Source organism: Bos indicus, chromosome 29 (assembly GCF_029378745.1).
Source record: "Bos indicus isolate NIAB-ARS_2022 breed Sahiwal x Tharparkar chromosome 29, NIAB-ARS_B.indTharparkar_mat_pri_1.0, whole genome shotgun sequence".
Lineage (NCBI taxonomy): Eukaryota > Metazoa > Chordata > Mammalia > Artiodactyla > Bovidae > Bos > Bos indicus.
This window is the reverse complement of record NC_091788.1, coordinates 44,081,984-44,094,862: the sequence shown is the minus strand read 5'-3', so window position 1 is coordinate 44,094,862 and position 12,879 is coordinate 44,081,984. Positions and strand designations below refer to the sequence as shown.

The following is a 12,879-nucleotide window of genomic DNA, read 5'->3' as shown; positions in this document are numbered from 1 at the left end:
GCATGTGTGTTTTGGGGCTTCCCGGGTGGCCCTAGTGGTAAAGAACCTGCCTGCCAATGCAGGAGAACTAAGAGATGCTGGTTTGATCCCTGGTTGGGAAGATCCCCTGGAGGAGGAAATGGCAACCCACTCCAATACTCTTGTCTGGAAAACCCCATGAACAGAGAAGCCTGGCCGGCTACAGTTCGTGGGGTCACAAAGAGTCGGACACGACAAAAGTGACTTAGCATGGCTTAGCTCATAACAGAGCAAGAGGGTGACTGGAGTAACCTTTCGTTTAGTGAGCTGGCAGCAGGGGAAGTAGGTTTAAGGAAGCAGAGAGGAAGACAGGGATTCCGGTCCCTGGCCTGTTGGCTTGAGTTGTTGTCCTCAGAGAAGTGGGCATCATAGCTTGGTCACCCCAGGCAGAGAGACACACCATCCTTTATACAACATGTCCCTAGCTCTCCCCTGGGAAAGAGGCTCCAGGAGGAGAAGGCAAGGGGGGCTGTTTCTGACACATGCTGTGGAGTCAGTGGTAAACAACCCTCGGAGAAGGCGGCTTCCGGCCCTGGTGAGTCACTCCTCTTGGCTGGGCCTGGTTCCTGGTGGCCAGCCCCCACCTACCCAAGCTGGGGTGAGCAGCCTGCTGTGCAGGGCTGGGGGATGAACAGGAGTTGGGCCAAGGGAGGGGGGCTCCTTAAATCCTTGTACACTGAGGCAGCCCCGGAGGGATGCCCCCAAGGCCCAAGCCTGGCTGCCGGGCCTGGTCATACCACGAGGCCCTCGCTGGCTGTCAGGGGGCTCAGGCCACGGTGGGCCATCCTCCCTGCCCCGTGAGATCTCACACTCTGCACATCTCTAGAGCTGGTTGGCTCCCCATCCTGGTCCCCTGAGGTCTTGGCACCCGGCCCTCACCCAGGGTTAAACATTAGTAGCAGATTATCAGTCCAGGGTCCGGGGAGGGTGGAATTACACTTTCACCAGCGTCTCCTCTGCTGGAGCCATCTGTGCCCGCCCCTGCCAGACATGCCCGCGGAGGAGTTTGTGGCCGGCTGGATCTCCGGTGAGACACTTTTCTTGCCTCTGTCATATCAATGCCAATTGCAGGTCACTCTTCCTGGGGAAGGTGGGTGACCTGAGAGGAGCTGAAGCCAAAGTCCTGGTGGCCTGGGAGTGTCCAGAACCAGCCATCCCTGGGCCTCCTGGGAGTTGCCCGAGGGGGCGAGGAGAGGATGGTGCAGTGGGCGGGGGCTACTGCCAAGCCCCAGGCTGCCCCCCGCCAACCTGGACACCTGTCAGGGGTGGGGCCGTGGTGAGCGCTCTCCCAGACTCACCTGCGCCGCAGATCCATCTCCAGGGCTCAGAGGACAGTTCACCTTTGACATCACCCGCTGTCCTGCATTCCGCTCTGGACCTCTGTCCTACCTGGCAATGGGCTGTGAGCCCTGAGGCCAGCTGTGCTGTCGCCCCGGCCCAGCATCTGAGTGACCTCCCCGAAGCTCCAGGACCAGCTTCTGCTAAGCAGGGCAGGACCAGGAGATGGGGAGATGCTGGGGGGCTGGGCCCCCCTGGTGCCAGCAGGCGTCCTCTCAGAGCCCCCAACTCTGCACTGCCCGGGCAGAGCGCTGGGAAGGCGGGGACTGGACCAAGGCCCTGCACTCAACAGCAGCTGTGAGCTGAAGGGAGGCCGGAGCCCTGGAATCCCCCAGTTAGACAAGTCAGCAGGATGCTCGGGGGTCAAGTCCGGACGGGCGATGTCCCTGTGTGTCTGGGGTTGGCTCCTCCCCTCTGCATGTGCGTCCTCCAGGCAGGGCCAGGCTCGCTCTCTCTCTCTGCTCCCCACACCTTCCCTGCCCAGTGCCTAGCACGGAGGAAGGTGCCAGGGGGCAACTTCTGCTCCCCCCTGACACACCCTGGCTTCCTCAGCCCAGTCCAAGGGGCCTAACTCCTAGCACCTTCTCGTCCCCACAGGAGCTCTGGGCTTGGTCCTGGGACACCCCTTTGACACTGTGAAGGTGAGTCTAGGGGAGGCGCCCAAGGAAGGAACGATGTCGCCTGAAGCAGACATCAGGGAGAGAGCAGGGCCTGGCTCGCGGAGACTCTCTCCGCCTCTCCTGCCCTGCTGGGGTCCTGCCCAAAGGGCCCAAGGAATGAGCCGGCTGGACACCCGGCCTTCCCGCCTGCTCTGTCCTCCCTGTCCAGGTGCGGCTGCAGACCCAGACCACATACCGGGGCATCGTTGACTGTATGGTCAAGACTTACCGCCATGAGTCGGTGGGTGGCCTGCGTTGCGGGGTTTGCATATGGGAGGCCTCTGGACTGTCGGGGCCAGCTTCCTTCTCTCCCAGCAGGGCTCTGCCCCCGGGAAGAGAGAAAGAAGACCCAAGTCTGGGGCCACCAGGGGATGGGCTGAACAGTAGCTTCATGCCCCCCAAAGTGGAGCTGAGGCCATCCCCGGCCTTAGCCAGCCTCCACCTGCCTGTGGGCGGACTTGGGAGTGGTTTCCAGCCAGAGGAGGCTGTGCCAGGCCTGAAGAGGGCCAATGGGAGGCTCCCAGAGCCCCTAGCCAGCTCGCACCGTGTCTCTGCAGCTCCTGGGCTTCTTCAAAGGGATGAGTTTCCCCATCGCCAGCATAGCTGTGGTCAACTCCGTCCTGTTCGGGGTCTACAGCAACGCCCTGCTGGCGCTGACGGCCACCTCCCACCAGGAGCGGCGGGCCCAGCCGCCCAGCTACACACACGTCTTCATAGCTGGCTGCACCGGGGGGTTCCTGCAGGTGAGGGGGTGCACAGGCGCGCGCACACACGCACACACGCACACACACACACACACTTGCATAGTGATGATCAGTTCACTCCTTTCCCTCCAACCCACCTCTAGTGACCCACAGCCACAGACCCCCGGCCTTCTCAAGGGGAACGTGAGGAGTGGTGGGGAAAGGCCTGCTCCTGGGACCTGACCTGGCCGAGCAGTGGCCTTCTAGGCTGCAGGTCTGGAGGGGAGAGTCATGGAGAACAGAAGGGGCAAGGGGCAAGAGAGCTGGGGTGAGGGGGGAGACAGTGCCAGGAGGACAGCCGTTGGTGCCCACCTCGGGGGGGGGTTCTGTTGCCGTCTCTGACCCTCACCTGTGGCCCATCCACAGATCTCGCTGGGAGAGGTCCAGGGTGTTAATTATTAAGTGACTAACCATTTGGTTCTGGTCTTTGTTCTCAGCGCTCGAGTACTGGGTTTTGGGGGGTGGGGTGGAGGGGACAGGGCAGCAGGGGGAGCCCTAGCTAAGGGGGGCCCTGAGTGCAGAGGTCCAAGGGTGTGCACCTGGCTCCACGCCCCCCCAGCTAGTACCCCAGGTCACCCTCTACTTGACACCTGCCCTGATGCTCTGTCCACTTCAGGGTAGAGAGCAAGGACAAAGAACAGAGTCAGGGGCTCATTGAGTGAATTAATAATTCATGAGACGTGAAAGGTCCAGGCTTTGCTTCTGCCCCTAGTGCGGGGTTCATGCCTGCATATTTCCCAAACCCTGAGACATGCATCCAGCAAAAACAAGGAAGAGAGTGAGCCTCCAGGCCAAGTGGCCTGATTTAGGCTCAACCGGGCCCAACTTCTCCATTTCCTTCCTCTCTGGTTCCTCAGAAAGCAGAACAGATGGTGGAACTGGGGACTGTCCAGTCATTGATGGGGATAGGGTCCAGGGACCACATGGAGCCCCGTTTACTACCAAGACCAAGGCTCTGATTTCCACCTGGGACGGAAAATGTATATTTTGCATGGAGATGGACAGGAAGACTCTAGTTAGCATAAAGCAGGGAATGACAACCTCTTGTGTACAAAAGTTGCATTTGACTCGGCTAAGTCTGGTATAGTGTCTGACATCCCCACGGCCCCTGTGGTGGGCACAGGGTGGGGAGGGCAGGGACCCGAGCCCACCCCTCCCCGCCACCCTGCCTTTGGCCCAGCCATGTCTTCACCCCCAGGGACCCACCCCCCAGAGCAGCCCTCAGCTCTGTACTGCCCATGGGCTCTGCTGGGAGGGTGACATCACAGCACCACCTCACAGGGAGGGACCCCAGCCCACGGCCCTTCCTGTGGGGGAGTAAGTAAGCCAACTGCCACCCTCTAAAGATCACCACCAGAGCCAGCCTGCAGGCTCCGCCGCCGTCAGCCGTCTCCAGGGCTGCGAGCTTGGGTACCTTCCACGAAAGAAAAACAAAAAACACCCAAGTCCAGAAATGATGTGCCGATCTCGGCTGGGACTTCAGTCCTCACCTGAACGTGCCCTAGTTGCACCCCTGACTCACACCTCGGCCCCTCCCTTCCCTCCGAGCCCCCAGCACCAATGTTACCCCACATCTGTCTCGTCCGCCTCAGCCATCGTGTTCGAGGACCGTCAGATCCCACCCTGTCACCCACCTTCTTGGGACGCTAGAGACTGGGGCTTTGTGAGGCCAATTTCCCCACCCAGGGGCCTCTGAGAGGCGTCTGGCAGCAGGTGAGGCCGGAGGAGTCTATGAAGTTGAGTCCTCAACACTATCGAGGTGACCTCTTTATCCGTGGGGAGGGGTCCATCCCCCGCGGTTTTGTGAGCACAGATGGAATTCTCTTTTTGTTTTTTTTGGGCCCCAGCCATGGCAATGAAAGCACCGAGTCCTAAGCACTGGCCCGCTAGGGAACTCTTTCTTTAGCGCCATGGGTGTGTCAGCAAGTTCGGCCGAGGAGAGGGCCAGGCCTCCTTGCTGTCAGGGGTCTCTGGCCCGTTCCCCACTGCGCGTGAGAGAGGCTGAGAGCGGCCACGGGAGCCCGCGAGGCCCTGCGGAAAGATGCTGCCGTGTCTGCTCGCTGCCTTCCTCCCGTCAAGACAACTCGGAGGGATTGTTCCTGTCCCAAGGTCCGCCCAGGCCCTTCCTGCTTCCTTCCCTACAGGCCTACTGCTTGGCTCCCTTTGATCTCATCAAAGTCCGGCTACAAAACCAGACGGAGCCCAGGGCTAAGCCGGGGAGCCCCCCGCCCCGGTACCGGGGGCCCATGCACTGTGCGGCCTCCATCTTCCAGGCCGAGGGGCCCCGGGGGCTGTTCCGGGGAGCCTGGGCCCTGACCCTGAGGGACACCCCCACTCTGGGAATCTATTTCGTCACCTATGAGTGGCTGTGTCGCCAATTCACGCCGGACGGCCAGACCCCCAGTAAGTGAAGTGGCGTCAGAGGGCGGGGGACAGAGAGGAGGAAGGAAGGGGAGGACGGGGAGGGGGACTGTGACGGGGGCTGTTTCGTCCCTCGGCTGAATGCCTCTCCACTCCTGCCCCCCAGGCTCGGGCACAGTGCTGGTGGCAGGGGGCTTTGCCGGCATCACCTCCTGGGTCGCCGCCACCCCCCTGGACGTGATCAAGTCCCGGATGCAGATGGCGGGGCTGAAGCAAAGGGCCTACGGGGGTCTGCTGGACTGCATGGTGAGCAGCGCCCGGCAGGAAGGACTGGGGGTCTTCTTCCGGGGGCTCACCATCAACAGTGCCCGCGCCTTTCCCGTCAACGCTGTCACCTTCCTCAGCTACGAGCACCTCCTCCTCTCCTGGGGGTGAGCCGCCGGGCGACTCCGGCAGCTCCCTGGAGGGACCACCGCCCACCTGCCCAGACTGGAGGCCAAGCTGAGAGCACTGACTTGTGGGTCTGATGCAGAGGGTGAACCCCCTTTTACCAAGTCACCTCCAGTGCTCAGACCAGATGGGGCTGGGGAGACGGCATGGGAGCAGGAGGCCTGGGGTCCCTGGCGCGCCCCGCCCCCAAAGTCCAAGGCTGGCCTGGGCCTCTTGGCAGCACGTGCCCTGATTCCTTGGCTTCCTAAATCTGAGAAGTAAACTCAGAGCCAGCGGTGCTGGTGACATTCTGGGCCCCCCACCCCACCCGTCCTGTGACTTTGCCTCTTTAAGAGCTGCCTGGTGCTAACCACCCTCCCTGGATTTGAGTGAGGAGATCCTCATTGGCCCCCCACCTCACTTCCCTTCAAACCTCTCCGTGCAGGACTTGAGGGTAGCCTTTATGCCTCCTCTAGTCCAGAATCCTTCAGTGACTCCGTCACCTTCAGGAAAAGGCCCCCTCCTCCCCTCTGCCCCCCAGCTTTCTTCTCCTTCTGTTCTCAGCAGCCCAGTCCTGCTTGAGGTCCCTGAACAAGCCGTACTCTCTCATCGCCTCCCATCTAGAAGGTTCCTTTCCTCTCAGCCAGCAGTGGGCAGTGCTTGCAGGCTGACTCCCCCATCCCAGGGCTGAGCCAGCTCCAACCTGGGCCTGTCTCCTGGAGTTCTTCCTTGGCTTGCCTCCCCCTGCCCGGAACTGACTCTGGGGTTTCCAGACCTTTCTGCTCATCCCCATGCCTTGATCACAGCCTTGGCCTATACTTAATCATGGTTGCGGGTTTGCTTCTCGGCTTCCCAATTAGACTGGGTGCTCCTTGAGGTCAAGGGTCCTATTTCTGGTCGTTTCCCAGCACGGAGCCCCATGCTTGAAGGAGCCTGATAAATGCTTGTGAAATGAAGCGCAGTCCTAACCTCCATCCTTCACTCCAACCACCACACCGTCCTCCCGGGCACCCTCTTACCGGCTTCCACTGAGATCCCCTCCCCCAGCCCCTCTTGGGGTCTCCAGCGGAGTAGTGTCTGCCTAGCCCAATCCCATTGAGGGCACTTGTTTTCTTCACCATCTCTATTGCTAAAGGGGAATTAAAAACTAGCTGAAAAGGTTCACTTAATTGGCAAATAAAGTGAGCAGACATCCTAATCTAGTCTGGGATCAACCAGGGCCCCCTCCGCCCACGCATGGTGACCTGAACGCCTGGGATGCCTGCCATTTACTGGGGCCCCCGTATAAAGACAATCACGGTGTTATCACCACGGTTCACACAGGAGGTGGCCTTGGCTCAGAGACAGCGCGTCACCCGTCCCAGGCCGCACGGCTGCTGCTTTACACAGCTCGCCTGCACGCATCTGCGCCTCCGCCTCCAGAGCTCAGTTGCTCTGCTATCCTGCTCTGCCTGGGGCTTGTGACCGTCTCCCACAAGACACCTAAGCTCAGATTCACCCGGACTCGACCTCCCCGTGTGCTCTTCGGATCCCTTGTTTATGGGATCATGTGAAACAGCAGCAGACAGGACCCTAAGCATTCTTCCCTTCTCACAGCATGGCCGCTGGGCACGCGGCCGCTGAGTGAGGCTCTGTTCCCCTCGGTGGGGACTGCTGCTTGGCTTCTTGCTAGCGACATGTGAGCAGAAGAAATGTGTGCAAATTGCCCATCGCTTGCTTCAGAGGAGTTTCCTCACTGTTGGCTGGAAATAGGGGCCACTGGTGAGGATATAGGGGGCTCCTGGAACCCAGGGACTCAGTGAACACTGCTGACTGGCCGCCCTGGGCTGCTGCATTCTGACATCTCTTTAGCCTTCACCCGAACTAACACAGTGGGTAAGGTCGGGGTGATCCCAGCGTGGTTCATGGAGCAGCAGCAAGAGGACTTCCTAGGGGGGGTTAGAAAGGCAGAGTCCCAGGCCCCACCCTGAACTGACGGAATCAGAACCTCTGAGGCTGGGGCCTGGGAATCAGTGTTGCACAAAACTCTCACTGTGATCTTCTGTTGTTGTTCAGTTGCTCAGTCGTGTCCGACCCTCAGTCGTGTCCCATGAACTGCAGCACGCCAGGCTTCCCAGTCTTTCATTATCTCCCGGACTTTGCTCAAACTCATGTGCATTGAACTGGTGATGCCATTTAATTGTCTCATCCTTCAATCTTTTCAATCTCGCCCCCTTCAATCTTTTCCAGCATCAAGGTCTCTTCCAACGAGTTCACTCTTTGCATCAGGTAGTCAAAGTACTGGAGCTTCAGCTTCAGCATCAGTCCTTCCAATGGATATCCAGGGTTTCTTCCCTTTGGGATTGACTGGTTTGATCTCTCAAGAGTTTTCTCCAACACCACAGTTCAAAAGCATCAGTTCTTTGACACTCAGCCTTTTTCTATTGTCCAGCTCTCACGTCCATACATGATTAGTAGAAAAGCCATAGCTTTGGCTATATGGACCTTTCCAGGCTAAAGTTTAAGAAATGGTGCTCTGGATGCTTCTAAGGGAAGAAACGCATCACCTTTTCAAGCTAAGGAAGCTGTCATTCTGGTGACTTGAACTCCAGTTCCGGTGGCCTCGTCTCTTACACAGATTTCACACAGATTCAGGCAGCCCATGTTCCTGGTGTGGAAAAACAGGGTCTGTCTGAGGCAGCCAGTGCCCGTTCTGTGCCCCAGTTTCCTCTGAGATCCCTTCTAACTGGTCCGTCCGTGAGCCCAAGTGGCCAGTCCAAGATCTCCAGGGTCACTGCAGTGTCAGGGATTTCAGGCCAGACACTGCAGTGTTGGGGAGTAGTCATCGGAACTTCTCAGGGGAGTCGGGGGCTGGTTCCGAGGGAGCGAACAGCATGCATGTGAAATAAGAGGTGGTTCTTAGAAATGGGGCAGGAGGCCAGAGTGGTCCTCTGTAGTTCGTCATTTCTCACCACCTCACCAGTTAGCAAGACAAGAAAATTTAAAAATGCTTTTTTTTGGACTTTCGTGGTGATCCAATGGTTTAGCTTCAGCACTTCCAATGCAGGGGGTGCAGGTTCGATCCCTGGTTGGGGGACTAAGACTCCACATGCTGTGTGGTGCAGCCAAAAAATAAAAAATACAACAGAATCACACAGCTTCAAAAAAAATTAAAATAATAATGATAAAATTTCCAAAATTCTTTTTTGACTTTTTTTTCCCCAAGATTTTTTGATGTAGATCATTTTTTAAAAGTCTTTGTGGAATTTGTTATAGTATCGCTTCTGTTTATGGGTTGTTTTTTTGGCTGCGCTGTATCTTCCTTGCTGCAAGCAGGCTTTCTCTAGGGGTAGAAAGCGGGGGCTACTCTCCAGTTGCGGCGCACAGGCTTCTCACTGCAGTGGCTTCTCTTGTTGCGGAGCATGGGCTCAAGGCGCTTCAGCAGTTGTGGCACAGGGCTCATTCGGTGTGGCTCACAGGCGCCAGGGCAGGCAGGCTTCAATCATGACACGTGGGCTCAGTCATTGCTGCTTGCAGGCTCTAGAGCACAGGCTCAATAGTTGTTGCACACTTGCTTAGTTGCTCGGCGGCATGGGAAATCTTCCCAGACCAGGGATCAAACTCATGTCCTCTGCACTGTCAAGCAGATGCTTATCCACTGTGCCACCAGGGAAGTCCTGCAACTTTGTTTTAATTAGATCCTTTGGGGGCTGTAATTCCACCCGCAAGCTTGCCTTTGCACTGCAGGGCACAGTTTCTGTTTCCTCGCTGTGTGGAGGGGCGGGAGCTCCCTTTGTGCTCCTCGTTAGAACCAGAGAGAGTGGCAGGCCCCCCTCTGGCTGGCCATGCGGTCCCAAGCCTGAGTCGCTTCCACTGGCCTATGGCAAGGGCTGCCAGCTGGCCTGGAGAACAGTGCTGTGGTGAGGTGAGGGTTAAGCGCAGTGTGATTAGAGAGAAAACAACTCACTCCTCTTGGAAAGGAGGGTGGAAAGACAAACAAAGATCAGGCAGGAAATGACCAAAGATATTTTTAAAAGCCAGATGGTTTCATATCAGCAGGGGGTCAGAATATGCCTGTTAAACTCCTTAAGGAATTAACACATGTTGTTTGGCCTTATTGGGCTTCCCTTATAGCTCAGCTGGTTAAGAATCCACCTGCAAGGCAGGAGACCTGGGTTTGATCCCTGGGTTGGGAAGATTCCCTGGAGAAGGGAAAGGCTACCCACTCCAGTATTCTGGCCTGGAGAATTCCATAGACTGTATAGTCCATGGGGTCGCAAAGAGTCGGACACGACTGAACGACTTTCACTTTTACGCATCATTATTTGAGACTCATTCAGAGAGGAGTCCCTGAGAACTAGGAAATAGTACAGGAACCTGCTTTGAGGTTGAACATGGGGGTGGTGTCTGAGGGTCACAAGTAAATGGTTTACAACTTGGGTAAACATGTTAAACAGTGTCTCATTGGATTTGGGTCATCAAATGTCGTACTTATTTTTTTAAGGTCTTTATTGAATTTGTTACAGTTGTGCTTATATTTTTTGTTCTGGTTTTTTGGCCCTGAGGCTTGTGGGGTCTTAATTCCCTGACCAGGACTCAACCTGTTCCTCCTGCACTGGAAGGTGAGGTCTTAACCACCGGACCATCAGGGAAGTCCCCTGTCGTATTTATTCTTACAGCATCAATCACAGTAGGAGAAATGGAGGAGATTAATTTCTGGGTATACAGACTTAAGGGCTACACATGCAGGTAAAGGGGGACAAAGCAGAACCCTGGGATGATTCTGGTTAAATCACTTTTGCCAGACTCACTGAGCCAAGAGGAGTCGCCCTTCATTGGCATCTCTGGCCTGAGTGCTGGCCTGAGCTCCCGGCCCACGTGGCCAACTGTCTCTGGTCGCAGATCCTTGAGCATCCCACACGTGCCTAGAGTTTCGGAGGCCAGAAGAGCAGCTTTCCTTCTCCCCTGCTCCCACTTCAAAAGGGTCCCCAACCCCTGTGAATCCTGCTGCTAAACTTGGGACTTATTCTCCCTTTTCCAATCCTACTAATGCACCCCAAGTCCTGCCTGGACAAATAACTTTTCAAATGCGAATCTGATCAGGTCCCTCTACTCCTCTTGCCCCTGGATGGCCTCCCATTGCTCTGAGGAATCGAGGCAGTTTCCTTCCACGGCCTGTAAAGCACTTGGACATTCCTCCTCTCTCGCTTCCCTCCCATCGCAGGACATCTGCGTTGTGCACGCTATTCTCACTCTCTGTGCCTCTGGCTCTCAGTTCAGCATCACCTCCATAGTGAAACTGTCCTCAGCTCCTCTTTCTAGGTCAGTGTCCTTTGGTTTAGAGAGGGTCTGAGAATTTGCTTTTCACTATATTCCTGGATGCTGCTGGTTTCAGCCGCAGTTTGAGAACCACTGGCTTGTACTTTGATGTTCTCTCCCCTTTTCAGTCTGTAATCACATACTTTCATTTGTGTGGCCCTGGTGGTTCAGATGGTAAGAAATCTACCGCAATGCAGGAGACCCAGGTTCAACTGCTGGTTGGGGAAGATCCCCTGGAGACGGGAATGGCTACCCGCTCTAGTATTCTTGCCTGGAGAATCCCATGGACGGAGGAACCTGGTGGTCTATAGTCCATGGGGTTGCAAAGAGTCGGACATGACTGAGTAACTAACATTTTCTCTTTGGTTATAATTGTCTCTTCTCTAAACTACAAGCTCCACGAGGCAGAGATCTTGACTCTTTTGCTCATTAAAACACTAGTGGGCTTACAGAAGCTCAATATATAATTGTTGAACGAACGAATGAAGGAATGAAAACTGGTCTTCCCCGCTCTAGATTTTACACAGAGCCCTCCTACTATAAGGCATTAGGTTTCAACCATGATAACAAACATGATTGTAAAACCATTGCTAACTTTGCAAGACGTGAGGGAACGTCCCAAAGACCCCTTCAAAACAAGGCAGTGAGCATGTGTTGGAACTGTGCTGCCCTTGAGGCAAACGGTGACACTGAGAACTTGAAGATGAAAGAAACACAGAAGAACAGAAGACTTTGGCCCAGAGAGTGAGGCAGCCGAACACAACCTTCATAAATTAAGTCAAGATCCTGGAAAGGGCTACACCTTTAGTGAGAGCAGAACAGAAAAACTCCACCCACCACTAGAGGGAACCTACAAAGAAAACTGCCTTTCCCTGTGGTGGGAAAAAATTCAAAATAAGATGGCCTCCTGAAACTCTGGTCAGTAACAACCCAAATAGGAAAAGAATTTGAAAAATAATAGATACATGTGTATGTATAACGGAATCATTTTGCTGTACACCTGAAACTAACATAACACTGTTAATCAACTATAATCCAGTTAAAATAAAAAGTTAAAAAAAAAAAAGATGGGCTCCTATGAACCACAGCATCTGCTACGGGAGTCCTTCAGCTCTGGGACACCTTCCTCCCAGGAATTAATTTATCATGAATGTACTGCCCCCTTGTGTCTCATAGGAATAACTACAGGTTTTTCCAAAGGAGAGTCCCCAAATGGGGATTTTCAGGTTTTCCAGAGATTAAGTGCAACCAATAAAAAAAAATTCCAGGACCAAAAAACCACCAGACCCACTAAGAAAAAAGCCACCACGAATTAAGGCATCAGGAGAAACAAAAGCAACAGATTTAGCCCGCCAGGATTTCAGGTATTACACTCAGCAAATGCAGAATTTAAAATAACCACGCATGAAAGATCTAAATATATAAAAGAATTAAAAGAGAGGAAACAAGAGAGTACAAAAATGACTATAGGGCTTCCCTGGTGGCTCACTGGTAAAGAATCCACCTGCCAGTGTAGGAGGCATGGGTTCGATCCCCGGTCCAGGAAGATCCCATATATCTCGGGGCAACTAAGTCCGTGTGCCACAACTACTGAGCCCATACTCTGAGCAAGAGAAGCCACTGCAGTGAGAAGCCCGTGCACCGCAACTGAAGAGTGGCCCCCACTCACTGCAGCTAGAGAATGGCCTGTGCAGCAGCAAAGGCCCAGCACAGGCAAAAATAAATAAATAAAATCATTTTTTAAAAGTTTTAAAAAATGAGTTATTGTTGTTGTTCAATCGTGTCTGATTCTTTGTGACCCCGTGGGCTGCAGCACGCCAGGCTTCCCTGTCCATCACCAACTCCCGGAGCTTGCTCAACCTCATGTCCATCGAGTCGGTGATGCCATCCAACTATCTCATCCTCTGTCGTCCCCTTCTCTTACTGCCTTCAGTCTTTCCCAGCATCAGGTCTTTTCCAATGAGTTGGCTCTTGGCATCACATAGCCAAAGTATTGGAGCTTCAGCTTCAGCAACAGTCTTTCCAATGAATAT

General features: G+C 54.9%; 1 protein-coding gene across 2 annotated transcripts; it reads left to right on the top strand.

Moving 5' to 3' along the window:
- Window positions 1–353: 353 nt before the first annotated feature.
- SLC25A45 (solute carrier family 25 member 45) lies at window positions 354–6,746 on the top strand. 2 transcript variants are annotated; one of them, XM_070782390.1, is made up of 6 exons: window positions 354–553; window positions 1,954–1,997; window positions 2,185–2,256; window positions 2,573–2,758; window positions 4,903–5,161; window positions 5,286–6,746. In XM_070782390.1, exons 3-6 carry the CDS (start codon window positions 2,230–2,232, stop codon window positions 5,552–5,554), a joined length of 741 nt encoding a protein of 246 aa, XP_070638491.1. In that variant the 5' UTR covers window positions 354–553; window positions 1,954–1,997; window positions 2,185–2,229; the 3' UTR covers window positions 5,555–6,746. The 2 variants fall into 2 exon arrangements, with proteins under 2 accessions (XP_070638491.1, XP_019810907.2); XM_019955348.2 differs by lacking the exon at window positions 354–553 and adding an exon at window positions 568–1,045.
- Window positions 6,747–12,879: the final 6,133 nt, after the last annotated feature.

Excerpts from the sequence above, each read along its gene's own strand:
- SLC25A45 (XM_019955348.2), top strand. The coding sequence starts at position 1,009 with ATGCCCGCGGAGGAGTTTGTGGCCGGCTGGATCTCCG. Across the intron at positions 1,046-1,953 it reads TGTGGCCGGCTGGATCTCCG|GAGCTCTGGGCTTGGTCCTG; the intron begins GTGAGACACTTT and ends TCGTCCCCACAG. Across the intron at positions 2,759-4,902 it reads GCACCGGGGGGTTCCTGCAG|GCCTACTGCTTGGCTCCCTT; the intron begins GTGAGGGGGTGC and ends CCTTCCCTACAG.